Source organism: Tympanuchus pallidicinctus, unplaced genomic scaffold (assembly GCF_026119805.1).
Source record: "Tympanuchus pallidicinctus isolate F22 unplaced genomic scaffold, pur_lepc_1.0 scaffold24, whole genome shotgun sequence".
Taxonomy (NCBI): Eukaryota; Metazoa; Chordata; class Aves; order Galliformes; family Phasianidae; genus Tympanuchus; species Tympanuchus pallidicinctus.
In genome coordinates, this window is record NW_026294741.1 from 1,258,745 (window position 1) to 1,285,077 (window position 26,333).

General features: G+C 53.3%; 2 protein-coding genes across 3 annotated transcripts; both read right to left on the reverse strand.

Moving 5' to 3' along the window:
• Nucleotides 1–123: 123 nt before the first annotated feature.
• Nucleotides 124–12,872, reverse strand: VEZF1 (vascular endothelial zinc finger 1). 2 transcript variants are annotated; one of them, XM_052689131.1, is made up of 7 exons: nucleotides 12,756–12,872; nucleotides 7,791–8,488; nucleotides 7,248–7,311; nucleotides 6,103–6,286; nucleotides 5,083–5,295; nucleotides 2,922–2,966; nucleotides 124–2,587 (listed from the first exon to the last, which is right to left on the reverse strand). In XM_052689131.1, the coding sequence occupies exons 1-7, from the start codon at nucleotides 12,786–12,788 to the stop codon at nucleotides 2,160–2,162; spliced, it is 1,665 nt and encodes a 554-aa protein (XP_052545091.1). In that variant the 5' UTR covers nucleotides 12,789–12,872; the 3' UTR covers nucleotides 124–2,159. The 2 variants fall into 2 exon arrangements, with proteins under 2 accessions (XP_052545091.1, XP_052545092.1); XM_052689132.1 differs by lacking the exon at nucleotides 2,922–2,966.
• Nucleotides 12,873–21,512: 8,640 nt separating this feature from the next.
• Nucleotides 21,513–25,020, reverse strand: SRSF1 (serine and arginine rich splicing factor 1). Its single transcript, XM_052688821.1, has 4 exons — nucleotides 24,753–25,020; nucleotides 24,296–24,480; nucleotides 23,903–24,075; nucleotides 21,513–23,632 (listed from the first exon to the last, which is right to left on the reverse strand). Exons 1-4 carry the CDS (start codon nucleotides 24,944–24,946, stop codon nucleotides 23,438–23,440), a joined length of 747 nt encoding a protein of 248 aa, XP_052544781.1. The 5' UTR covers nucleotides 24,947–25,020; the 3' UTR covers nucleotides 21,513–23,437.
• Between the last annotated feature and the right edge of the window lie 1,313 nt (nucleotides 25,021–26,333).

Sequence of the window (26,333 nt, forward strand, 5' to 3'; positions counted from 1 at the left end):
CTCATGTTGGCCGTATCAGCCCAAGTCATGCAGCTGTCTGCACGCAACGCTCTACACAGTGCAAAAACGAAGACGTCTATACATCTGGAGTAAGAACAGTGGTAACAAAGTCATAGCTACATATTCTTCTCTACATTTTTGTTTATTGAGACAAACTAATTAAAAGGCACAAACATAGGGCATATGTTTACATGGACATTATAACAAACATATACATTAAAAGTGTAGGAATGTGTTTCCTTTCTGCTAAACAGAAAGTTCCTAAGCTTTTATATATACAAAAGTTGTACAATTTGATGTCCTAAAGTACAAAAGATCATTTATAAAATTATTTTACACTAAGCTCTATTTTTTTTTGTTGTTTTTGTTTACTATGTAGTCCAAGCCCCTAGAACAGTTTCACGTAATGATACAGATACCTGTCACCTGACCCAGAAGTCTGGCAATCACTGCTTGTACTGACACGGCAGGGTAGGAACGGAAGCAGTCCATTGTGACTAGTCAGTCCTGCTAGCACTCAGTGAAAATGCGCACACGCTAATCTCCATAGCTTTCAGCTTCATTAAAATAAAAACATCTCAACTCATTATTATTTTTTTCTTTTTTATGTAGAGTCTTGGTTTTAGGGTGGGTTTTTTTTTTTTATTGGTTTTTTTTTTTAAACAAAGTTTTAAAAATGTGAATATGTGACATGATAGTCTAAAAAGTATATCTGTTTCCCTAGATTTTGCTTTCTACGTTATGTACAGATAAACAGGTTAAGAAATAAAAAGCACATGTAGCTTAAACATGTGTGACCATTTGTAGAGCAGTTCTGGGCAAGGCAGTTCAGGCCGTCACCCCAGAACTCCCACAAATTGATAGAAATGTGTTAACACAATAGAAGAATAACGTAAAAATGATGATGTTTGCAAATATTTACAAAGTTGAACAGATTTGCACAACACTTGATTAAGAAATAGGGGAGAAATTAAAAGACGCTCTCTGCTTGTCCTGAAGGGGCATCCTACCTAGTTAGTGGTTAGAATAAAAACTGTATACAATTTAATATAAGACAAAACTTCTAGTGAACAACTAACACGTCTGTCCCCTGCTGTAACACCAGCAGGTTCTGATTGGGAGGCAGAGGGCATAAAAATCACACCCAGCGCCTCCAGAATCTTCCAGCTTAAAGCAATGTTTCTTAAGTTTCAAAGCACTCCTTTTGCTCCTAGGTAAGAGTCCCATAGGGGTCTGACTGCTCAGAGACCATGTTTACACACATTGCGACTCCTCTTCTGTCAGCCTTGGCTGTCTCTTGCCAAACAATAACAGTTTGTTTTTTTAAAAAATGTTGACTACAATGCTATATTCCCTTAGGGTAATATGTTGGGTAATATTTACATCTCCAAATATCAGGTCACAATCCCTATTATATGTTGAAGTTAGAATGATAAGTTATCATATGCTTTGCATATCAGAGCTGGTATCACCTTTCCCATAGGGAATGCTGCCTGAAATTATCATATTCCCAAAGGTAAAATGCATATTTCATCCAAAATGCATTTTTTTTTTTAATAAATGACAACATTGTAATTCATTTACTCATTAAAAAAAAAAAAAACGAAAACAAAACAAAACAAAAAAAACCATCAACACAGACAAAGATTCTACACTAGCCCAAAAAAATGGACCTAAGGACTGGCAAGTTACATTTAGCCATCTGCCCTCTTAAAGATACAAAGGGGGTCTTTGCTAGTGTTTAGATTAAAATAATTTTCTAAGTTATTTGGGGGATAAAACATAAAACTGGTTTTTAATGACTTCCTTAAAAAAAAACAACAACAACAACAACAGAAAACCTCTGGCAAATACGAATCTGCTCTAATTCGTCATCAGTCAGCTAAAAGGTAAAACTCACGTTAAACGAAGTGCTCCAGTGAAACTCAAGATTGAACCACACGAGCCAAATCAACGGGGAAGATGCTACTACGCTCTCTGATGGTGCGTCACCGCGGTGCCTTAGATTGGATTTATTATTAACTTAAAAAAAGAAGGGGGGGAGGGGGAAGAAAAACAAAAAAACAAACAAAACCAAAACAAAACAAGCAAACAAACCCCAAAAAAGAACTGCTGGTAAGGATTCCATTTTAATCCTTTTAATACTGTTGAGAAATTCTTTACCAGGGAGGAGACGTGGGCAAGGCCTGGGGCAGGAAAGGCATGCTCTCTACTGGTCTCATCGCTATGTTTAAGGGACCAGCCAACGTCATCGGTGTGGGGAGGTTCATGGGAGACGTGATAGTGACCGGGTGTGCTATATTCACTGGAGCTGTTACTGGGGTGGGAAGATTGACTGGTGTGGTGAGCGTTAATGGAGATGTCATGGACAATGGACTGGTTATAGTTACAGGATGCCCTAGGTTCATCGGACTGGATATATTAACTGCACTTGAAACATTTACTGGACTTCTCATGCTCATTGCAGCTGCCACTGTGACTGGGTTTGTGATAGTCCCAGAAGCCACAGAGGACGTTATATTGAATGGAGTAGTAAGAGTCACAGGCGTAGTAGCAGCAGTGGAGGTTTGGCACAAGTTAGCAGCTTCTAAAAATGAGACATAAAAAGACAAAAAGTTTTTAACACATAAAAAACCATGGACGAGATCTTAAAACAAAAACAAAAACAAAAATCAAACAAGTACAAGAGTACAAATTCTGGAATCATTTTCTGTTAGGAATTATTATTAAGTTAAATCTGTTAACATTCGATAGCCTACGAGAAATACAAACTCTCATGCAGTTCATTTGAATTCAGCATTCTTTCCCGGGAAATCAAACGAGGTCTTTAAAGAGGGTTTGGATGTTCATAAACACAGCATCGTACAATCAAAAAATCCTCCCGAGAGGAACATTATAAATAGAGGAGAGAGTGTACATACCGAATGGTACGTACTCTATAGCCTTCTCAAAGGTGAACTGACATTCTGTGAAGGTTTTAAAAAGTCGTTATTAGGGACTGATAAGCACAGCTCATTGCAATATTTACCTGCTCACTTCACACTTAATCATTTCTACCAGGCTGTTCCACCGATCGCGGCGCTCCTACTGAGCGACTTCCAAGGCTCCCCAGTCCGGACAGCCTCCGACCCCACCGCCTCTCACACAAAGCTACCGCCCCGCGCCAAGCTCTGCGTGACTCGGTTTTGCAGCAAGCAGGAATTAAGCGGCAGACAAGGAAGAGCCAGGGCCCGTGCCCGCTGCTGGGCACTGCCGGCTGCCGCGGGGATCGCTGGGCATCAGCACCACCTGCCGGCTGCCCACACTGAGGAGGCTCCAAAAACAGAAGCGGGCTGATGGCCGTGGGTGAAGGAAGGGGGTGGCTGCTAGAGAAACCGACAAAAATACATGCTAGGTCAAGGTTACAGCACGTCTAAGTCGTGTCTTATTCCACATTTGTAGGGCAGGACACCAAGCTCAGTCTACACCCACGTGTCAGGAGGTAAGCCAGGAGCAAAGAGTCCACTGCTGCCACTCGGGCAATACAAATGTACCAAGACAGAGTTAACTTTGAAAGCAACATTAGCCCCATTCAAGGGTTACTGTTGGTTCTTCAAAGTCCATATCTAGGAGGAGTGGGAGGGAAGGGAAAGAGTAAAAAAAAAAAAACTGTGAAAACGAAATAGTACTAGGCTGAAAAGATCCCATCTATTGTAAAGCCAACACGACAGGTGGCACCAGCGCAGGAGAACCGGCATGAGAAGAGCAGCACACAGGCATGGCACCGGCTGGCCCAGCTTCGCCCTCCACGCGCAGTGACTCGCCCACAGCCCGCCCACGTCCCCTCCCCAGTTCAGCTAATTAATGACCATCATCCATTCCACCGCATTTCTCCCCGCCCCCCTCCCTCACCCACCAGTCCGTCCCAAAGCAGATTCTGTTACAGCGCACATAATGGCAATAAGAAAGGAGGGAACAGGAAACAGGAACAAGCAGAAAAAGGTTACTCAGATTTTCTACATCCAGCACCCCTTTGCTTTATCCACCTGGTGGCCTCATCATATTTAATGTCTGCTATTGCTACGTTTTAACACAAACAAGCTGTTTCTAAACTTTAAATCACAGGATTCGATTCAATTGAAATAACAGCGAAGGAGAAAGGAGCTAGCAGCCTAATACACAAATATGACCTAGAAAAGAGGGAAAACTGAAAGGAAATTAGGAGAAAAAGGGGGAAAAAAAGTGAGTTGAGAACATTTATTACTAAAAACAGACAGTGAAAAGCAGTTAGTGGTCACTAAGAATTTCTTCTAAAACATGTAATCTACAAGAGTCAATGACAGGCATTAGAAAGCAAATTGATGCAAAAAGAACGAGCTAGCGGTAGCAGGAAGCTTTAAACCATTGTACACCAAACAAGACACTAAGCTGAAGCAATCTATTCTCTACAGAGCTGACGCACTGACCAACAAAAGGAAGCTATTCAACTTTGGTGACAGTAGGACAGGCACGTGTAAGCTGGGCGCTAGCAATAATGAAAAGCACTTTCACATATAAGTTAATTTTGTAATTAAAAAAAAAAAAGTGATGGAAGAGTAAAGTTTCACAAGTTTCAGAAAGCTTCATGCAATACAATCACAAAGTGAACTGCATAAGTCAGGAGAGAAAGGCTGGAAGGAACACAGAAAGCATTCAGATGCAAGCTGATGATGCAAAGACAGAGGTGTTGTACGTGTGTATATATATACATATAAATATATATATGCACACAAGTTAACAACCGGTAAATATACATAAACACAGCTCAAAACCACATGCAAGCAGAAAAACACACTCTTGCCTTGGAGCAGATACAAACATCCCTTTATAATTGATGACTGCCACACACACATTGAATCACAGAGACCAAGGGGAAGCAAGCAATAAAGAGATTCTTTACGAGCTTAATTTTGGTGATGGTATCCTCCTGCTCATTTTCAGCTATACCTTCTAGCTTCCGAGAATGACATTTTTATCTACCACTCTTTTCTGACTCCTTAAACTCCCCATATAACCATAAACTCAATTATCTTATAAAACCAAGTAAGTTTTGTTCCATTTTACCTTTCTTCCTTGCTTTGACGGCCTCTTCCCACAATCTCAAGGTCTCTACCTGCTTTCCAGGCCAACTTGTTACATGCTGCTGCTGCTGCTGCTGCTGCTGCTGTTGTTGCTGTTGCTGCTGCTGCTGTTGCTGTTGTTGCTGTTGTTGTTGCTGCTGCTGCTGTTGCTGCTGCTGCTGCTGCTTCTGATTGCTGGTCTCTTCACTCATGCATGCTATGCCAATTAAGTAAGAACACAAATTCACCTTGAAAATTTACTCTGTTTTCTGCTGAGATGACAAAGGCTTCCTCCAAAAAGAGTGGAATCTTGCAGGATTCCAGGAGCAAAAAATCACAGAGGTGCTTAAAACCATGTAATTAATTCTGTGTTTTATACAACTACTTTTCCAATGTTTAAAACACAATGCAAATCAGGAACATCTGCCTTCTCTGCCAAAAACGAACCTCCTTTCTCATTATTTTATTTGTATTTTAGAAAGATTGAAATAAAAGACCACAGCAAGTCTCTAGAATCAAAAGCTGGTTAGCAGATTCCACTTCTTTTAAACCTCAGTTCCATTTTTTTCCTAAAGCCCTTTTTACTTTTTCTTCCAAGCATGACTTCAAATTTTCAGTTTACCTTTGCATCACAGAACAGCACATTACTTCCCCCTGGCCACATTACAGCTCATCATTTCCACCTCTACCAACTGCTGTAAATGCCTCAGATGAACTGGCTTAGCACCGCCGCACTGACTTACAAAGCCAGAGCTGTAACCCTACACCTCAAAAAATATCTCACATCCAGATTTCCAAGCTCAACAATCAGGCATTTTAGACATTCCCAGCAGCCCAGTCTAGCAGCAAACCAATTCCACATATGCCAAGTTCTTGAGCTACAGAAGAACCTGTTATGAAATATCTATTTTAATAGGTGCGAATACCCACAGAGGCGGGTATGCTCTTGCATTTTAATGTAATCAAAGGCAATTCCCTTTGCAAACACATTGGTATTAGAAATGCTTTTAAAACGTTCACCTACTTTTATTGATGCCTTGTTTACAGGTATTACAGTTGATACTTTGGCTCTGCCCGTGTGTCTTTAAGTGGCTGGTGATATATGCTGCACTCAGAAGTTTACCACAGATATTACACGATACCTTTCCTTCATGGCGCACCATGTGTGTCCGCAGTCTGTCTTTGGTGGCAAAGGCAGCAGTGCACGTCTATATGAAGGACAACAGTTAGACTCAAAGTGCAGACAGTATGGTTAAGTATGAATTGCATGCCCCCAGCAAACCTACTCCACTTTCCAGGTGCCAGAGGTGTCTTAGGTGTACTGACTACCCCAAGTTTTGCCTACATTTATAGAGAGACCAAAATCAAACTGCTGAGCCGAGCTCAGCATTACCCAGGAGCTTCATGGAAGCTGGCTTCAGAGATGACTAGGAGAGAAATTGCGTTCTCCACTATCTGAGCTGCCCTAAAGTAGTGGGTTGCCTTCCCTAACAAAGCTAGAGGTGATTTACAGAAACCCACCCAGCACAGGCACCGTTGGTACCTGATACCATTCCACTACACAAAGGTGAAGTGTTCAATTACTTCTGTCTCCAACCAAATCAGAAGAGGGAAACAAAACCTTTTTCTAAAGCCATTCTTTTTACACAAAACTTTCATACATACGATGAGTCACTAAAACACAGGTTGGAACATGCAGATATATTCCAAGCAAAACAGTTAATTGTTCAAAGGTATTCAGGTTATTTCTCTTACACTAAGTCATCAACTTTGGGCAACGTGCTTTCATGTTCCAGCAAAACAGCACATCCAGAATCAACTATTCCAATGCATTGTGAAGGATATACTGAGAAACACATCACACACAGGACTGCAGTAACCAGCACTGAGCTGAGGACGTTACAATCCTCCTGCTAAGCTAAGCGCACCGTGAAACAACTCTGTTGTTCTGCAGCAAAGCAAGAAGCCTCTCATCTTCCTGCGGGAGCAGCCCCTGCAGCCTTTCAAACTGCTGCCACGCAGCTGCTAAGTAGTGCAGATGAGACTTCATTCCCAAACTTGCATTCCACAGAAAAGTCCAAGAGCAAATGCAGTTCTGCAACGATTACTCCCCTGAGATTCTAACTATACAACGACATATTGTTCTTAACAAATAATGGTAGCCCTTACTTGGCATTTGAAGGGTCTCTCTGTTGAATGAACATGTTTAACGTGACAGCTTAAATGATCAGGCCTGCAAAAAGAGAGAAAGAGAAAAGAAAACGCGCACTGTTACAAATACATAGCAGTGACACCTGAACAGCGCGCTGCCGGCCCTCTGCAGCCCCCACCCCCCTGCCTACACACTGCTAGATGGAGGAACGCAGAGGAGCCCCAACCTGCAGTGTGAAACTTACTTCTTACACACCTGGAAAGGGCAGCACCTCGTGTAAAGGTGACAGACCGGCAGCCCTACGGCCTTGCTGAGGGGCAGGGTGACAGCCTGCTGTGCCCGATGGCTGAGCGTGGCTCTGCGAGCACCAGCAGCACCGATGTACCCAAGGTGAGGAAACCATTTCAAAACATCGACTGCACGCTGCCCGCCTGTGCCCCGGAGCTGAGCATGGCTCTTTATCCCCTCGCCCCTTTCCCACCCCTCGCTACCGACAGCTTAACCCCTCTTGGTTATGAAAAGCCAATACTTGAGCTCGCCTGGGATTTTCTACATGGTACCTCGAGAAGCCTTTTCCACAAACACCACAGGTGTACGGTTTTGTGATGCCACCTTCGTGAGACCTCACGTGGTAGGTCATGCGATCCTTTCTTTTGAAGCGCTGATTGCAAATCGGACATTCGAAGGGTTTTTCGTCCGAGTGGGACAGCTTGTGCCGGTTGAGGTGGTACACGTCCCTGAAGGCCTTCCCGCACATCTCGCAGGCGTGGTTCTTCTTGACGGGCTTGCTGGGCTTCTTCACTGTCTGCGTCACTGCCATGGCCGTGGCACCGGCGCTGCTGCTGGGGTTGGTGGCGGAGGAAGACGTGGTGACCGTGGACAGGATGCCGGCGATGGTGGACACCAAGGAGCTTCGGCTGTTGTCACCGGCGATGGTGGAGATTAGGGGCACCATTGTGGTGGGAGTTTTCTTTGGCCGTGACACCAATTTTATCCCTGTGTGGCAGGACTCGTGGCGCCTCAAATGGTAGCTGTCCCTGAAAGCCTTGCTGCAGTAAGTGCACACAAAGGAGGTTTTAGGTTTTTCCTTTTTAATCCCAACAATAGCATCCTTTAATGTTTCTGGTGCGGGTTGAGGTTTCTGCGTTATTGGTAAGGGCAGAATCGGCTTCTGATCAGGTGGCTCTACTGCAGAGCTCAGGAGAGGCAACAAGCTGTTCTGCGCTGCCTGCTGTTGGTGATGGGAGGCTTCGTGTGCCTAAAACCAAACAGTCACACTTCAGTTCCCGGGAGGGACGCTCCCTTTGACACGGTGAGAACATTTACACACTACAGGAAAGCAAATGTTAGACCGAAGGCCGTGGAAGTGCCAACTGGAGAAGGTTACGTAAGTTTGGTTTCAAACAGGGTAACTCACACACGCTTCAAATGCACACGCGGCGCAGAGTCTGCGGTGAGGAAGTGCAGCAAGGCACACACCGTAGCAATCAAATCATTATTAAGTTTCCGGAGGGCAACATTTCTTATGGAAAACAACGAGGCGCCCGTCAGATCTTTTACTGCCGTATCGCTTGATCTTTACATAGCAGATAACTCGTTTTACTAACGATCGTATCGGGTGCCCCAGCAGGACTTTCTGAGCACTCCGTCACAGTTGCAAAATCCCGCCCCACCTTTCCACTTACACCCAGCTCTCTGCACGCCGGGGATTCGGCTGCAGCTGCCTGGAGCTGAGCTGCGATAACCCATCCTGTTCAAACAACGCGTTCATACCAGCGGAGCACTGAGCAACCAGAGCAACCCAACCCGGAGCTGCACTGCTGCACTCAGCAGCGCCCGCACGCTGCCCGACGCCCTGCACAGCTGGGAACAACCAGGGACCGGGGACTGCACAGAGCACGGGCAGGGGAAGAGTTCGAGGCTGACCAAAAGCAACGCCCAATGGCTGAGAGGAGACAGAAGGGCTGGGAGAAGCCCTGGGAAGGCAGAGGGGCACCGGCACTGTGCCATGGCAGGCGGCCCTTGGCCGAGCGGCAGCCCCTGGGCACCGAGCGCTGTTCATTCTAAGGCAGAAAACACCGACATCAAATCTCGCCCGTCAGATGGGGACAAAGCCCGAGCAGATACAAACTTAAAGTGGTTTAGAAACCACACAGAGCAATTCAGCCTAATGGAGCATTAAAATAAATCACTCTAGCACCTTAAGCCAGTTTAAGCGCGTCTGTATTCAAGATGCATCTCGGTCTGATCAGAGCAGTTTCAGATCATCCTGCGCATTAGCGCAGTTTGCCAGGTGTGAAGGCAAGCCTGGGGAACTCACACTCGGTGTGAGCTCAGTGCCACAGCCCTCTGGGGCTCCTTCCCTACAGCTTTCTCCCCAAAGCAACATGCAGTGCTCTCACCACTCAAAGCTGGACACTGCAGCCCCCATGCATCTGCTTCTGTTTGGCGGCAGACAGACAGCTTTACAAAGCGCAGCCTGGCTAACGCTCAAACTCATGGTGCCCTCACAAGAAGGCAGCTTTTTTAGAAGCACGCCGTGCCCCTCGCGGGGAACCCCTCGCAGGCAGCAGCACTTCCCAGCAGCAGCTCTCAGCCCCACACAGCCCTGCTCTGCTCCCTGCTCCACTCACACCTCGCAGCGCGGGGCCGACGGCCTTTGGATAAAAGCCATCAGTGGACACAAACACCGAGCCACGTGGGAAGGAATACGTGCTCTGTAACACTCCGAGCCTATCTGACAGGAAAATAGTTTGCAGGTTTGCTGTGATAACAGGAGAGCAAATTTGTAGGAAGGAGCCAGCACAGCCCTGCGGCCGTGAGGAGCGCGGGATGCACCGGGTGTCCGCATGTCACCGCTGCAGCACTGCAAACGGCAGCAGAAGGGTTGTGTGCAGAAGGGCTGAGCACAGAGCAGAGCACAGGGCTGTCCCGGTGGCCGTGCTGCCAAACCAACACCGCACACATCCTCCTCACCTCACAGCTCCTGCCCGAGCCAAGCGGCTGCCAGGAACTTCCACTACAGCTATGTGATGGGACGCCTCCATTGCATTTAAAAAGATAGGACCAACACGCTTCAAAAGCACCATATTAAGCAAGCTGCATACTCGAATACAATTTTAATTTGGGAAAAAAAAACAACCAACTGACACATTTTACAGCCGACTTTAAATAAGCATTCAACAATGTTGTTAAGTGCAGCAGGAGACACTTAAGAGCACCTAAGGATAGCTCCTGAGATACGGTTTCAAAGGCAGAGCTAGCAGATCGGATAATAGGAGCCCAAATCCTTTGGACTGGGTTCAAATTCGCGCAGTTTATGGTTATTTTTAAGCCTTACAATATCATCAGCACTCAGAGGCACCGAGGCACTCCTTCCCACCAAAGGGACACAGTTGCTGGCCACAGACCAATGTATATTCATAAGGCTGCGTGCTGCGGGGCCGCCGCTTACGTAAGGGCTGACGGCCGGGTGAGCAGCAGTGCTTCTTTCCATGCAGCCCGGCACACAGCACTGCCCTACACAGCACTGCCCCTCTCTCGCCCTTAGGGCCATCCTAAAAGGAGCAGTCTGTGCCCTGCTGCTCGAAAAGGGACACAGCACCTGCTGCACAGAGGCCCCTCACACGGCTGTGCTGCGCTGGCACAGAGCTCTTCACTCTTCCAAACGCTCAGCGCTGCTGTTCCGACTGCCTGGGACAGCTCTGGGCAGAACAGCCCTGTTCTATCAGGAAATCCTCCTTTCCGGGGGGACAGCAAACAAACAATCTTGTGACAGAGGGCCGCAAGAGGCGGCACTGCGAACTTCCAGCGCCAGAGGCGAAGAGATTTTTGTGCTCAAGCCTTAATGTGAGAGCAACAAATTAGCGTGAGTCATATCTCGCATACCCTATTTGATGGATGAGTCCTCCAACAGGAGCAGATACAACTTTCGCTTTCCGGGCTGATACTCAGAGTGGGTTTCAAAATCACAAGGACAGCTCATTCCATACCATAACCATGGCTTCAGGCAGTGACGGCTGCCCAGAGCAGCCACAGCTCGGACTGGGAACAGCCGCTCCCCAGCACAGCCCTGCTGACACACTGCAACCTCCTCTAGAAACATTTTGCTACAACTTACAGCTGTAAACTAACTTACATCCTACATTGAACCTTCCCTTAGAAATCCGAAAAGCACCTGAATAAAAGCCCCCAAAAAGAGCTGGTGGACGTTTGTTCCGTTGTACTTGTTATTTAAGCCATAGGAGGAGGGGGTTAAAATGTACTTTTTGTCACTCATTTGAGCCAACGTGTCGGGGAGAACAGAAAGAAGAAATGCTTAAGGACGGAGATAAGAACAGAAAGCAGAAGAGCACTTTGTGATGCTCGTCTTTGCGGGGCCCGTTAGGATGCTCACATCCCAAGTCCCCGACTTTAACAAAACGACTCCAGAAACGATACTCGGCATTTATTAGGAGGTTGGAAAGCTTTATTATTCCGGGGGAAGATAAAAAGTATCGGAGGAAAACTCCCAGGCCAAAGTCGGCTGAGGACGCTTCCACGCCATCCATCAGCGGGCGCGCCGGGCAGGCGGACTGCCGGCTCCTACCTACGGCAGCAAAACCCTCCGCTACATCACAGCGCGTCGCCGCCGCTCGGGATCACTGCAGCCGCCCCAGAAACGGCAGCGAGCGGCCGCGCGGACACCTCCGAGGCAGCGCCCGGCGCTCCCGGGGAAGCCGCGGCCGCCCCGCACCGCCCGCGAGCGGCGCTTCGCCTCCCGCAGCACGGCGGTCAGGCAGCGCTTCACCTCGAGGACGATGATGCGCGCGGATTTATTTAACTCCCCTTTTTGCAACGCCGCCGCGGTTATGCGCTTTATCACCTTTTATGCTTATCGAAGACCGAGAAAAACAACGGCGCGGCGTGCGGGGATGCGGCTGACAAAGCCCGGCGGGGGCTTGGGGGCTCCGCGCCGCGCATCGCCCTCCGCACCGCGGCCGGGGAGGGGCGGACGGCGGCCGGAGGGCAGCGCTGCTCCCGGCCACGGCGCCCTCGGAGGCGGCACGCGGCCCGAGCCGGCGGGATTAACGGCCCCGCAGTGCCGGAGGCTGCGCCGTGCGCGTCCTTTTGGCGGGGAGCGGGGGGGAACGGCGGGGGGAGAAAAACTCGAATAAAGATCAAAAATAACAGCGGGAAAGGGGATAATCCTCGTGATAACGGCGGGGCTGCTCCCCCCACCCGCACACACACGCGCAAGGAAAAAAAAAAATCACAACAAGGGGGGAAAAAAAAGGAAAAAAATAAAGACGGAGAAAAAGTAACAGGGAGAGAGGAGGAGGAGAAAAGGAGAGGAAAGCGGAGGAGAGAAGAGGAGGGAGGGAGGGAAGGAGGGAGGCCGGCGGGCCGCGCCGCGCCGCGGGGCCGGGGGAGGCGGGCGGGGGCCGGGCGGCGGCGCTGAGTGACAGCCGGGCCCTGGCGGAGCGCGGCGGCCGCGGGGAGGGAGGGAGGAGGGGGGGGCGCGGGCGGCCGCGGCGGGGCCTCACCTGAAAGAGGAACGCGGTCCAGTTGGCCTCCATGGCGGGGGCGTCCCGGCCTCGGCGGGCGGCGGCGGCTCCGGCGGCGGCTCCGGCGGCGCGGCGCCCCCCTCCCTCCTTCCCCCGGGCCCCAGCTACATGGAGCCGACAACAAAGCGGCGGCGGCGGCGGCGGCTCAACATGGCAGCGCCGAGCGGCCGCTTCCGCTAACCTCCGGGCTGCACCACTGCGGCCCAGAGGGGGGAGGCGGCGGCGGCGCGGCCCGGCGGGGCGGTGCGGGCCCGGAGCTCCGCGGCGCCGCCCCCGCCGCTCCCTCGGCTCGGGGCGGGCGGAGGGGCCCGGGGCGGCGCGGCGCGGCGGCGGGCGGGCGGCGGGGCCGGGGCGGCGCGGCGGGCGGGCCGCCCCCCCCCGCGGGGCTGGCAATGGGCCGGTCCCGGGCTGGGGAAGCCGAGGCGAGCGCTGTGGCGAGAGAAGATGGAGGAGCGGGCGCGGTGTCCAGGGCCGCTGCCCCGCTGCCGGCCCCGGGCGGGGGCCCGGCCGCGCCGCCCTCCGCTCCCCTCCCTCCCGCCTTCCTCCCCGCTCTCCCCGCCCGCCGCCCCCGCCCGCGGCGCGGGGAGGGAGCCGGCAGGAGCCGCGGGGGCGGCGGCGGCGGGGGGCGGCTTCGCCCCGCGGGTGCGGGCGGAGGGCGGGCGCGGGGCCGCCCCGGGGATCCCTCGGCGCTCCCGGGCCGCGCCCCGCCGGGAGCCCGGAGCCGCGCCGCCGCCCCGCTGCCCCCGGGCCTCCCCGCCGGGCCTCGGCTCTGCGCCCCCCGCGCCTCCCACGAGCGGGCTGCCCGCGTTCGGCGGCGGCTGAGGCGTCCTCCGCGCGGCACCCGAATGCAAATCGAAGCCACAAACAATTAAGCGTACGCTTACCCTCAATTATGTGTTTACACACATCAAGCGCAGCCCCGAGAGCGAAGGGATCGGGGCTCAGCCGCGCTCCGGGGGCACCGCTGCTCCACGGCGCTGCCGGGAGCGCACACGCGTGGGTCCGACACGGCGGTGCGAGGGGCTCGGAGCCGCGGCTCTGCTTGCAGGGAAAGGGTTGTGTGTCCGGGAGCCGGGGACACGAGGAACCCGGGGCGAGAGCAGCACTTTCCCTTTCTGCCCGCAGCTCCTCTCTGCCGTTCCCAGGCCCAGCCCCGCACCACCGCACGCAGCCCTTGGCCGCGGGAGCGTCTGCCCCATCACTGCGTGCACAGACACACGATGATGTTGGTCACCCTTGGTTTCCGCAGAGCCCGAGCTCAGCATGCAGGGCTCCATCTGCCTCACCTCGCTGATGCGTCCCGTACTACTTCCCCTCTCTCTGGGGAGCTGGGCGCTTCTTTCACTCTTGGGCGTTGGATGATTGATAACACGAAGGACGGGCCCAGCAGCACACTGGGCAGGCTGGGTTTGCTGCAGCAGCAATGTGCCGGGGCACGAGAGATGTGGCTGGGACCCCCAGTGCTTCATGGTGGTGCAAAGGACCGACTGTGTTTCTCCACCTCCCAACCCTATTGCAAAGCAACAGCACTTCTGCTAGCATCTGTCCTTGCAGCTGTTTCATGCACCTTCAGGTATCCATCATTTTTTTCCTCCAAACCCCAGTGTAGGAGCTGAGTGGTAATGCCAAAATCTGTTTGCAATCAAAAGAGTTTTGCAGAGCTCTGCTATGATACATCCAGCACAGAGCACACAACGTACTGTCAGCAGGCTGCAGGAGCTGAGACAAACACACACACAAATGAAGGGGGAACACACCGAGTACTGACCCTGGGCTGCAGGAGCCCTGAGCTGAGACAAACATACAAATGAAGAACTCCACAGGTCGGTACTATGGGTGTCTCCTCAGCTCAATCCAGCAGCTCCTGCTGGGGATGCTGTGCCCAAATGGGGCACAGGGCAGCTGTCATCTCCTGTCCTGCACTCCTGTCTGCCACAGGGAGAGCTGAGAGAGAACCCCACCCTTACAGAGAGGGAAATCACTGCTGCTGGCGGTGCTTTTCTTCTGGCTGCTGGGTTATTTTTGTTAGCAATTATTAATAGGGCTTTGGAAGAGGGCTCTTAGTGGAGGGCTCACACTCACTTCAATTAAAGGCGAAGGGAACCACCCGAGCGTATCACTGAGTCATCGAAGAAATCCCAATCTGTACTCAGGAGGCCAAACTTGATGTTTTGGTTATTTTTACAGTTAAACAACCATGAGGGCATAAAGCACCTTCAGAAACAGAAGTGGGGAGGACATTCAGCATATCCTTACTCAGTTGTAAGGGGAGGGAACGGGGAGCAGCAGCGGGTTCCTCTCGGATGAGTGTGGCTGGGCCCTGAGCGGGGGACAAGGGGCAGCCCCACACACCTGGGATGTCCCAGAGTCAGGAGAAAGCTGCAGGAAGCAGAGCAGAGCAGAGCAGATGGCCCCAAGGGGAGCGTGAGCTGCAGGAGAGTGTTGGTAAAGGGCAAGCCCATGCCAAACCTGACAGACTTCCCTTTATGCAGAATTATAACTGGAAATATAAAAAGCCACAGTGTTTGAAAACACCTATTTACATTTTCTGTGCCCCAAAGCACAATAAACAAAGGATAGATTTGTAAACTCTCTGTCTTAATTAACGCAGCACCGCTTTGGACAAACCCACGCAGCAGGTGACTCTGCGCGCCGCGCTGTTTAACTTGTACCTTCCAGCTGCCTTAGTCACCGAGCCGGGACAGCGATAACATCGGCAGCCACCGCCGCCCGGGTACGCAGCGAACGTGCAGCGGGAATTCCTGGGGCAGCGGGATCCCCCGGCCCACTCAGCGCCCGCCTGACACAGCTTTTCCTGCCTCTCGGAACGAATCCTTCCCCCTTTCTTCCCGCACGGCACGAGAGGACGGGAGCGGTGCCGCTGACCCGCTCCGCATCCCGCGCCCAACGCCAGCGGTGCCCAAAGCCCAAAGCCGCGCAGCGCCGCGGTGCCGCCGGCAGCCCCGGGAGCGGAGGTGGGACAGCCCTCAGCCGGGAGCGCGCCCGTCCCCGGCGCTGGCAGAAGGAACGACCGTGGAGAACTCGTGAAACCCACAGAGCCGAGCGGCTCCCGGCAGCGTGGCAGCCACGAAGCGGTTAACGACGCGCAGCGTGCGGGCGCCATTAGCTGCCCCGTCCTGTGCTGGTGCGCGGGGATGGTGGAAGTGGATGCTCCCTCCCTCCCCGGGCAGCGATTCCGTGCCGTCCCCTTGCAGCGCCCTGGGTGTCAGCGCTCATCGTGGGCTGTGAGACACCGAAGCGCGATCAGCGTTTCCGCTCTCCGTGCCTCTCGCGCTGCTCCGAGAGCGCGGCACGGATCCGAGCCCGGCGCTGCGACCCGCACCGTCCCCAGCCGTGCGCCGAAGCCGCAGCGCTTCCCCAGCCCTTGGCTGCCCGCTGACACGCAGCGCTCCGACTCCGTTTCGCGAGCGTGCGCTTGGATGGCTAAGAATAGAAAATGTTGTCAAATATTTCGGCTTCGGAGGAGCCCCGCTCTGTTTATGCTCTGCTCCTGGGGCGGCACAGCGTGCTTTGAATTTCACAGCTCTGCGCGGTTGAAGAGCCCTCGAGTGTGTCAATAAGCGGGGATGGCGTCACTGAGATCGCTGCCAGGGGCAGTTCCCTTTTGCTGCTTTCCCAACTTTGTGCCTTCTCTATTCGCTCTCCACGCAGCCTCGACTTCCTCTTCAAACAGATCCGGGCAGCTAAAAAGAGACAGCAAAATATGAAACTGGGAAACGTACACTGGATGTTGTGACAGCCACAGGTCGCAGTGGGGCTGCCGGGTGGTTGTAGGGGGCATCCCCAGCACAGCTACAGGACACAGCACTGGGAGTCCTGGCATCCCCCAGGGAGCTCCCACTATTATACCACCTCTGCTGGAGCAGAGCCCAGGGAAGCTGCTGGGGCAGGTGGATGGCCGTCACCATCACGACACCCACTGCCATCTCCCCCTGTGGTTCCTCTGCCACCCTGTGCCCGCCAGCAGCACTGGTGCCGGTACTCCTCAGCCCCAGTGCTTGCTTGGCAGGGAGCTCCCACCGCCATGCAGAGCATCCTCTGTGCCTGGCAATTAGCGCATCTGAAAGATCACTCCACTTTTCAAAAGAGGAAAATAGGATGCTGGAAATCAGCAGCCAGCCAGGCTGAATCACCGCAGCCAGGCATTGTGGCTATCAATGGAGCAGCAGTAAGAAGCTGCTCAGTATGAGGGAGTTTCCTTACGAGTCCTCAGCGGGGATCTCTGTGCTCTCCCACTCTGTTTTCGTGCTGTCAGCACCAAACTTCGAGGTTCCCACCCCCATCACAGCACATCATGGGCCGCCCTTGAGGTTCACCATTGCCAATGGCTCCCATCTCTACAGTGTCACCAACTCACATCCCTGCAGCCCTGTGAGTGACAGATGCTAACACAGCCTTCCAATGGCAGCACGGTTCTCCCACGCTGTGCCCAGCACGGCCCTGGCTGTGCCTGCGGCCGAGCAGCAGTACAGCTATGTTTAGCCCTGCGCTGGGGAAGCAGCGTTATCTCTTTCCACCTCCTTGCCCTCAGCTGAGCGCTCACTAATCTCCGCTCAGCACCTTGAGCTTGGGGCTGCCCCATGCTGGGAGTGCTGCACAGTCCTGCCCTGTTACGTTGCCTATTCCCACCACACTGCTGCTGCCGCATTGCCGTCCCATCCACACTGCTCAGAACCACCACGTCAGCTGCCAGCCTCGCTGCCATCCTTGGCACATTTCACACCCCCAGACTGCCCCAGGGAAAGGCTGCAGCAGTGGCACTTCTGAGGGACACCCAGCGGTACGGTGCCGGCAGTGCCACCCACCCACACTTAGCATCAGATCTGCTGCCATCCCTTGGCTCCATATGTACACGTGGTGCACAGCACCGGAATTCTTCGTCACCTGCAGCTCAGAGACCTCTGCCTGCACCCCGACCCCACCATGCTGCCTTTGCACCACGTCTGCTGCTTCCCAGCTCTGCTTTTGATTTGAAACTTCACGCGGCAGCGAGAGAAGCAATCGCACAGCAGCGCGCTCCTCCGCTTCATCACCAGTGACCATTTTTAGTCATAATTCCTTTGGGGCCGAGGGCTGCGCAGAAACATCCTCTCCTGCCCCGCTCCCTTCCCAGCATCTGCCTGGCCAGCAGTGCCATGCGGCTGCGCACGTTGGGTCAGCGCCACGCAGAACAGCGTGGCTGAAATCCAGGCAGTAATCCCTGCTCCGACACCGGCAGCCCCGCAGCCCCGCAGCTGCTGCCTCCTGCCCTCCCGCAGGCACGGAGCCGTCCCCGGGCGCTGTGGGCAGCAGGCACAGCTCCAGCCCCACTCGTGCCGTGCGCCCGCGTTGTTGATTCTCCGCTGTTTGCTTTGAGTGGGACCTGTGCCCGTGTGCGTAGGGGGGGTTAATCTCATTTGGCAGCTATGGATTTTCTCAGAGTAATCAATGTTGGCGCATTTGCCTGCTGTGCGCTGTGCCGGGGAGGCTCTGCTGTGCAGAGCGGGGGCACAACCCCAGGCTGAGAGGCGGCTGCTGCGTGCAGGCACAGGATGTACGTGGGGAGACCTCCGCTGGAGGCTGAGCTGCGGAGCAGTGCTGGCTGTGCGAGGTCAGGGTGCGCCGTGCCACCGCTGCCCCTCTGCCTCCAGCTCCTCCACCTGCAGCCGCCCCTCAGGGATGCGCACACACACAGCGAAAGAAGGCAGATCCACACCCGCTGCAAAGCGGTGCACAGGAAGTTTTCCCCATTGCTACGCGGTCCCAAAAGTCTCTAGAAGAGCACAGCCCTGCCCTTTGCTGGGGGGAGCACAGCTGGGTGCAGCACTCTGCCGGGCTATGAAATCTCCGCTCCCAGAGGCCACGTGTGCCACCCCAGGGGCAGGAGGTTCCCCGCAGGACCTCAGCCCACCCCGTGGTAACACAGCCTGCACTCACAGCTGTGTGGGGTCACAGCCGAGCACCACCCACCCCACAAGCAATGAGGACTTTCAAATCGTATTATACCCAAAGCACGAATCTTCAGCTGAGTCACACAAATATGAAACTCGCTTACAGGATGAATTAAAGCTATTAGAACACAGAGGTAATTACTCATGTGAACAATGGCCTTTTCAACTCTTTAATGATCACACAAATTAGTGCATAAAATTATGTTAATAGCCCCACAACTGTTTCATAGACGTTCAGTCCTGCAGTACGCGGCAGGCTGAGCAGCACAGGATGGGCAAAGCCAATGGGCCCTGGCTGTGCCTCCAGCCCTGCTCCTGCTGCATCCCAACGGAGCCCCTGCTCCGTGCCGGGCAGCGGCCACGTGCTGCACAGCAGCTGCATGAAGGCAGCACAAAGCATGCCTGAAGCAGCTGCACACAGAGCACTGCAGCCTGAGCCCCTGCTGCCCTCGTGCACATAGGAAAGACTTGAGGGAAGGGTCCTTACTTAGGAACTGCATGGAATCCCATTTGTTACTCATTCAGCTTTCTACCTGAAATTGTTTTAATTGCAAATTAAGAGAAATCGCTCTTCCTCGTGCAAAGGCAATGGGGAACACTTTGCACTCGAGGGGGGAGGTTGGACCCTCATCTGCAGCTACGCCTGGCAGAACCAGGAATTGTTAGCATGGTGCCACGGAAGGAGAAGCAAGCTGCCACAGGTGGGACGGAGCCCCAGAGCCCCGACTGCCGCTACCGGAGCGAGGAGGGAGGGAGGCTCTGCTGCTCTAAGGCAGAAGTTTCTGTTAAAAAAAAAAAAAACAACACAGCAAACAACCAACAAAAAACCCCAAACTGCGGTTTGTAGGAGAAACCACAAGCTTTCTACCCATTTCTATTTTGGTGCTAATGTTGGGTTTATTATCAACCCAACGCTTATTATCAACGCTACCGGCGTCGCGCGCAGTTGAGGGCAGAGCCCTCCCTCCCTGCGCGGCGCACAATGGGCGCAGTATGGGCTCGCTGTTTGCTGCCAGCTGCGGGGCCCAGGGTGAAACAGAACAGCCACACATCCCGAGGCCAACAATTGCCCTCAGTGTACCAACAGAGCGGCGCTTTGGCATCACACGGCTGCCTGCAAAGCGCACCAGCAGGTAGCAGCCTCCGGCACGGCAGCAGGATGCCACGGGGCCGAACCCACCTGCAGTGTGTGAGCGCCGCAGCCCTGAAGCACTGCTGCTCCCAGCCGTGCCTCGGCACACCGACACCAGCGCTCCCCCCCCCGGGAGCACCAGCCTTGCACAGCCTTACTGCTGCTGGGAAGCCCTCGAGATGCCCGTGGCAGCAGCCGATCCCGCAGGGTTTGCAGCCAGGCGGCTGAGCCGCACAGCAGATGGAGCAGCTGCGGATCAGAGCTCCCTGCACACAGCTCTGCCCTCACCTGGGAGAGCCTGGAGGACCCGGCTGGGCACCTGAAAGCCTCCTCACACCTCTGCCATTACAGCCTGCGTGGGTACGTCCCACGTCCTGAAGTCAGCCAAGCACCCCTTCATTCAGCACTACAGCACATTAATTAGCTACATATTAGCTTGCTGAGAACCACTGGTTGGGCTACACTGCTTGGCTCAGCACAGTTACAGGACTGTAACCCCCTTCTCAAGGTCCCAACTCCTCTCCTGAGCAGTTTGCTTTCTTTCCAATCCTTGTGCATTCACAGCAGCCTTTTCCAGTTAAACCAAACCCTTCAAGGTTTAATTCTGCAATACAAAAGGTTTTGCTTCCCTTGCTATACAACTGTTGCAGGCTCTCCTTTCCTGAACGCAGGTGACAGAACAGATTGAATTCCCATGAGGGTTTGGGTCTGGGGCCAACCTTCCTGTGCTCTGACAGCAGTGCGTTTCCCCCCCCTCCCTTCCTAACCCTCCCAGCAAAAGCCACCACACCTCTGTGCACCCCAGATCACCTCTCATCTCTGCTGCTCCCCCCCTCAAAAAAGCAACTGTATCTCAAAAAAAAGAGCATCTCACACACACATCCCTTGCAGCGCAGTACAGGATGCAGCATCCTGTACCAAACTCACCATGTGCAGCAAGCTGTACAGTGTCACACGTTGCAGCACGTGGCTTCCCAACCCAAAGCTGCTCATCTCACCCTGAACACATCCGTGTTCCTGCCTGGAAATACAGCACGCCTCAGCCCTGCCCTGCGCAGCCACGCAACCTCCAGCAGGCAGCCATTCCTGCACACACAGCAGCTTCCTGCTGGAGCACCAGCCCGACGCTCAGACACTGGCAGACAACTGCACATCCTATGGAAAGTTTTCCCACTCGCTGTGTCAACACTTGAATTCCTTGTAAACTGAACCAAGTTCAGCATTACCTCATCAGGAAACCGAAGGAACATCCACATCCTTCATGCTAGATGTGCCTCCTGCACGCAGCCTCCAAGTCTGCCAGTACTGGAGAAGCCAGGTGTGCGGACGCAGCCTGCAGTCAGAGCAGTTTCTGAGGAAGGCAGTGGGGAACGCTGGGCCCAGCTCATCTCACGCTTCCACGCTCACTGCAGTTGTTATCAGTACCAGAAGCAAAGCACCTTTTGGTGATGGTTAGAACTCCTTTTTCCCCAACCAATAAATCCCATCAGTGTCCCACAGGGCACCCGATCCTCCATGCAGGAGCTCCAAGGCCGGCGCCTCCTGCGGAGCAGCAGGTGGCTGTTGAACACAGGAGCCTTTTGTCTGCTGTGAACAACGCTGCAGCTCCTGGCGGTGAGCAGGCTTTGCAATCAGCAAATGATGACAACCATGTGTGATTTTTAAAAAATTTTATTTGTCAAAGAAAAAAAACGCAATAGCCAATTGAAAGCCTACTTAAACTCCAATTTTTTGACTTTAAATTTAGAGAAATGACTTTTTTTTTTTGTTTAAACAAACCCCCCTTTTTCCCATTCAACGTTTACCATCTACTCGTGCTGAATCCTTCCAAGGAGATTGCTCCAGCGTACCTCTCCAGGTCCTCGCTTTGCTCCTTTTACCAAAAAATGAAAAACTCCATCGTGCATCATAAGGGCTCCAATCGTCAAAAATAGGAAAGAAAAATCTTTGGAATAGCCAATTGAGTTGAATAAAAAAATCCACACGAATGCGGTTTGGTTGGGGCAGGAATCCACTCCTACGTTCCTGGTAATCTGATCCCGCTCCATGAATCCTTGCCATTCAGCCTCCCTATCCTATCCACATTATGATTTGAATCCAATGATCCAGCTCCAAGGATTGGGATCCAGTGAGCCCTCTCCAATCCAAACCTTTATAACCAGCAAAACCAAAAAAGAGGAGGCAAAAAGTTAGATACTGCAATGAAAAAATAGGATTCTGGGGAATGATCAGTTATGTTTGCCATCAATTAATACAGATGTACATTAATAACTATCAATTCCCCAAAACAAGCTTCTGAATGGTGATGCTATTTTTTTTTTAAGAAATGTTAATTATTCGGAGGAAACACTGTAATATTTACATATGCCAACGGAAAATGCCAACATACTCATCGCTCGTACGGTGGTGTGCTACAGGTTTTGTGGTTGCAAAAAATGTTTATGAAATTGGAAGAGTTTACTGCTAAAGCTATCCGCCTACTGCACCTCTAAGCTACAGCCAGCACCCCTAGCTGGAAGGTAACAAAGTTAACTAACTGCAGTTTTCAAGCATACCGGTGAGTCAGATCTGAATTAGTCTGGGGGAAGGGCTGACAAACTATTCCCAACTAGGTTCTCTTATTTTTTTTTCTTTCATTCTGATACTTTAAAAAAATGAAATAGCAACGCTGTATCAGTCACACAGAGGACATGCAGATTTTAGCAGTATTGATATTATACTCCGATTTAAAGATACCCTTGATCTGCAAGTGTAGAAGTACCACGGAACATTAACGCTTGTAACCAAATGCTGCAGGACAAAGTAAACCAATACTCCCCCCCCGTCCCGGTTTACTCCTTTAAAGAAAAACTAGAATGGAATAAGGAATTACAACAGCAAGTACTGAGCCACAATTGCCAAGAGGGTTTTAAAGAGGAGAGCAATTGTAGCCTGCAGAGACCAAGAGGTGCCTGAAGAAGTGACACGCAGGCGCACGTTCTCAATTCACCTGTCTCAGTATAAGGTCAATACTGCCAAGTTCATCTGTGACAATAGCACTTGGAGTCATACCATTGCCTCCATTATTGATCTGATCCTCCTCAATCCTCCTTTTGACAATCCTAAAATGATTGACATGTGCTCCACAATCCTTTAATCCAAAGCATTCTTAATCCATCTCTTCAGATATGTCTACAGAAAGACACACGAAAAGGCAAGATAAAATATAAGATCCCCCAGAAGAGACAAGTTAGCCACAAACATCCCAACATCCCCAGCTCGCATAAACCATAGCTGAACACTGAGACATTTACACAGCAATACCACAGCTCGAAGAATGGTGGTATTTAACTAGAACTAAATTGAAACAATCCTGACTGACATCAATTAAAATACAGTTTACCAAAGACATGAGGGGAATGTTGTTGTTACGGAGCAAATACTCACTAGGGATTTTACACAAGAATGCAATTCAACACTTCAGCCGATTTGAATAAAACAGTTTGAATTAAAAAAAAAATAAATTGAAAGACTGTACTGAGTAAAGGAAAACTGTGTACAACATGGGGTTCTACAAAAAGATCAGAGCTAGTGATCGCTTATGTACGAGATCGGGATCTGCTGTGGCGGGGAGAGTAGCGTGGAGATCCTCTGCTTCTCCGTGGGGAATAACTGCGGCTTCTGCTGTTGCTTCGACTACGGCTTCTGCTACGACTACGGCTGCGTGACCGAGATCTTCCATAGCTTGGACTTCTTGGACCATCAACTTTAACACGGATGTAGGCAGTTTCTCCCTATTGAATAGACAGAACTTTCGATTGAAAGGTCTAGGCTTCAGGGCCATCGTTTTAGGCATGCTGACAGACTGCAGATATCGTTTACTAAAGCACAGAAATAGACATCAAGCCCTTAATAAAGTCTATTCCGTGACGAACTGACAGCAGACTCAGTTTAGCTGCTTTGTGTATTAACGCAACGAACACCACGTGTTCCTTACCTTCACATCCTACTGTTAAGCCCTTTGTATCCAATTCTGGCCAAAACCAAGTAAGGGTGAAACCTACCTCATGAGATCTAAACTTAGTGTTATCCAGCTTTCGCACAGCGTAGGTCATATCTTCCTTCCGTACAAACTCCACGACACCAGTGCCATCTCGGAAAACATCAGCATAACATACATCACCTGCTTCACGCATGTGATCCTTTAAATCCTGCCAACTTCCACTTGGAGGCAGCCCTGGATAAAAAGCAACACCCGGCTTTAAAACCCGATGGCGCGGGCCTCTCCTGCGGGGAGAACGGCGTCAGGAGGCCGAGAGCCCCCCGCGGCCAGAGAACCGTTTGGCCGAGAGCGGCCTGCCCCGCGGCACCCGGCGCCCCTCCCGAGAGAAGCGAAGCCGCATCGCCCCCCGCGCACGGCGGCCGGAAGGACCCGGGGGCAGAGAGCCGTGACTCACCCGATACGATCACTCTGTACTCCGATCGCCGGGACGGGGGGCCGTACCTGCCCCGCGGGGCTCCGCCCCCTCCGCCGCCGCCACCTCCTCTGCCGGTGCCCCGGCCGCTGCGAGGGAACTCCACGCGGAGGCGATACCCATCGTAATCGTAACCGTCCCGCCCGTAGACGGCGTCCTCCGCGTCCCTGCGGGTCGGGACGGGCGGTGAGCGCGGCCGCGCCTTGCCACGCGCCGCCCCCCGCAGCGCCTTTGTTCCATTCCCCGCGGCCCCACCCCGCCCCCGCCGCCCCCCGCGCCGGGCCCGCAGCGCAACAGCACTGCACAGCACAACGTAACACAACGCAGCACAGCGCAGCGTAGCGCAACGCCGCGCAGCGCCGGGGGGGGCGGGCGGAGCCGGGCGGCGCCGCGCCCAGGGCCGCTCCCGTCCCCCGCCAAGGGCCCCGCGGGGGCTCACCTGGGGTCCTCGAACTCCACGAAGGCGAAGGGCGGCCCGCCGCGGCGGTTCTTCAGGTCGATGTCGCGGATGGCGCCGTATTTGTAGAAGACGTCCTCGATGTCCTTGGTGCGGATGTCGGGGGGCAGGTTGCCCACGTAGATGCGGCAGTCGTTATTGCCGGCTGGGCCGCGGATCACGCCCCCTCCGGACATGCCGAGGTCGGCAATGGCTGCGGCGGTGCGGGGCCGGTGCGCGGAGCGCGGGCGGGCGGGCGGGCGCGGGGCCGGGCCGGGCAGACAGGAGCGCACACGCCGCCTCCCCCAACCGCCGCTTCAAAATGGCGACCGCGGCTTCCCTCGCGCTCGCAGCGCGCGCAGCGATCTCACCCCGCGGCGCGGCGCCGCCCACGGCTCTCGACTCGACTGCGGCGGTTCGTGTCCCGCCGCGCCCTCGCCGTCGCGCACGCGCGGTGCTGCGGTAAAGTAGTTCCTCTCCTCCGAATTTCACCTCCGAGGCTCCGCCGAAGAGGCTGAGGCCGCGTGAGGAGCGCCGCTCCAGCCCGCGGGGACGGGACGAACTCGGTTCTCCCTCGAAAAGCCCCGCCGTCCGCCACGGTAGCCCGGCACTTTTTCCCCGCCGCCGTTTTCGGGGTGCAGAGCCGTGTGACGTCACGTCCGGTGCGGCGCTCGCGCCAAGAAGGCCCGGCCGGGACTGGGGGTGTCCCACAGTGCGCTGCGGCGGCGGGGGCTCTTGGCGCCAAGGCGCGGGGCGTGGCCCTGCCCACAATGCAGCGCGGGGCGCCGCGGGCCGTGCGCGGCAGCGGCGGTCGCAGTTGGGCCCGTTACGTCGCGTCCTTTTCCAGGCCGTTCCCGCCCCGTTCCGCGGCCGCCCAGAGGGCTGCGTCCCGGCCTCTCTGTGTCAGCGTCCGTGGGAACGGAGGAGCGGCTCCCCGGCCGCTCAGCCGAGCGCGCGCGGAGGCGATCGGGACGGGCTTGACCGCGCGGAGGCAAAATGGCCGCCCGAGGGCGCGGAGCGGCGTCACATCCCGCCTCCGGGCGCCGCTGCGGGGCTCCCCGGGCACAGCACGGCCGCTTGGCTGCCTTCGGTCAGCAGTGCGGCTTCGGGAATCCAAATAAAGGGCAAACCGAACGTCAGTGGCCGTTCGCGTCTGCGTCAGTGAATAAAATAAAAGCACGAAAACTTGGGGGCAAATGGAGGCGGAATTGGGTGTAACGATGGGTGCAGAGCCGTCAGGGAAATAACGGCCTGCTGTGTTTGTTTTCTCTAAGAGATTGGAATTTATATGAAGTCACTAAAACACCAGGATGTTACCCTTGTTAGTCACACATCCCTGACATTTCTTCAGGCAGCAGATGTAATTTTTAACATATAAATTGCTTTTCGCTAATGAGGCTGCAATTAGATGAGCCAAGCTTTGGTTTAAAAACAAGCGTTATTTTGGCCGGCAGCTCCTCCCTGGTGACAGGCAAGTCACACATCCTCTTTTTTGTTTTTTTCTTTTTTTTAATACAGCAAAAACTTTTGCCCGGCTCGGGAGGGCAGAGCATTCCCTGCTCCGCTGGCTCATGCTTGGCTTCC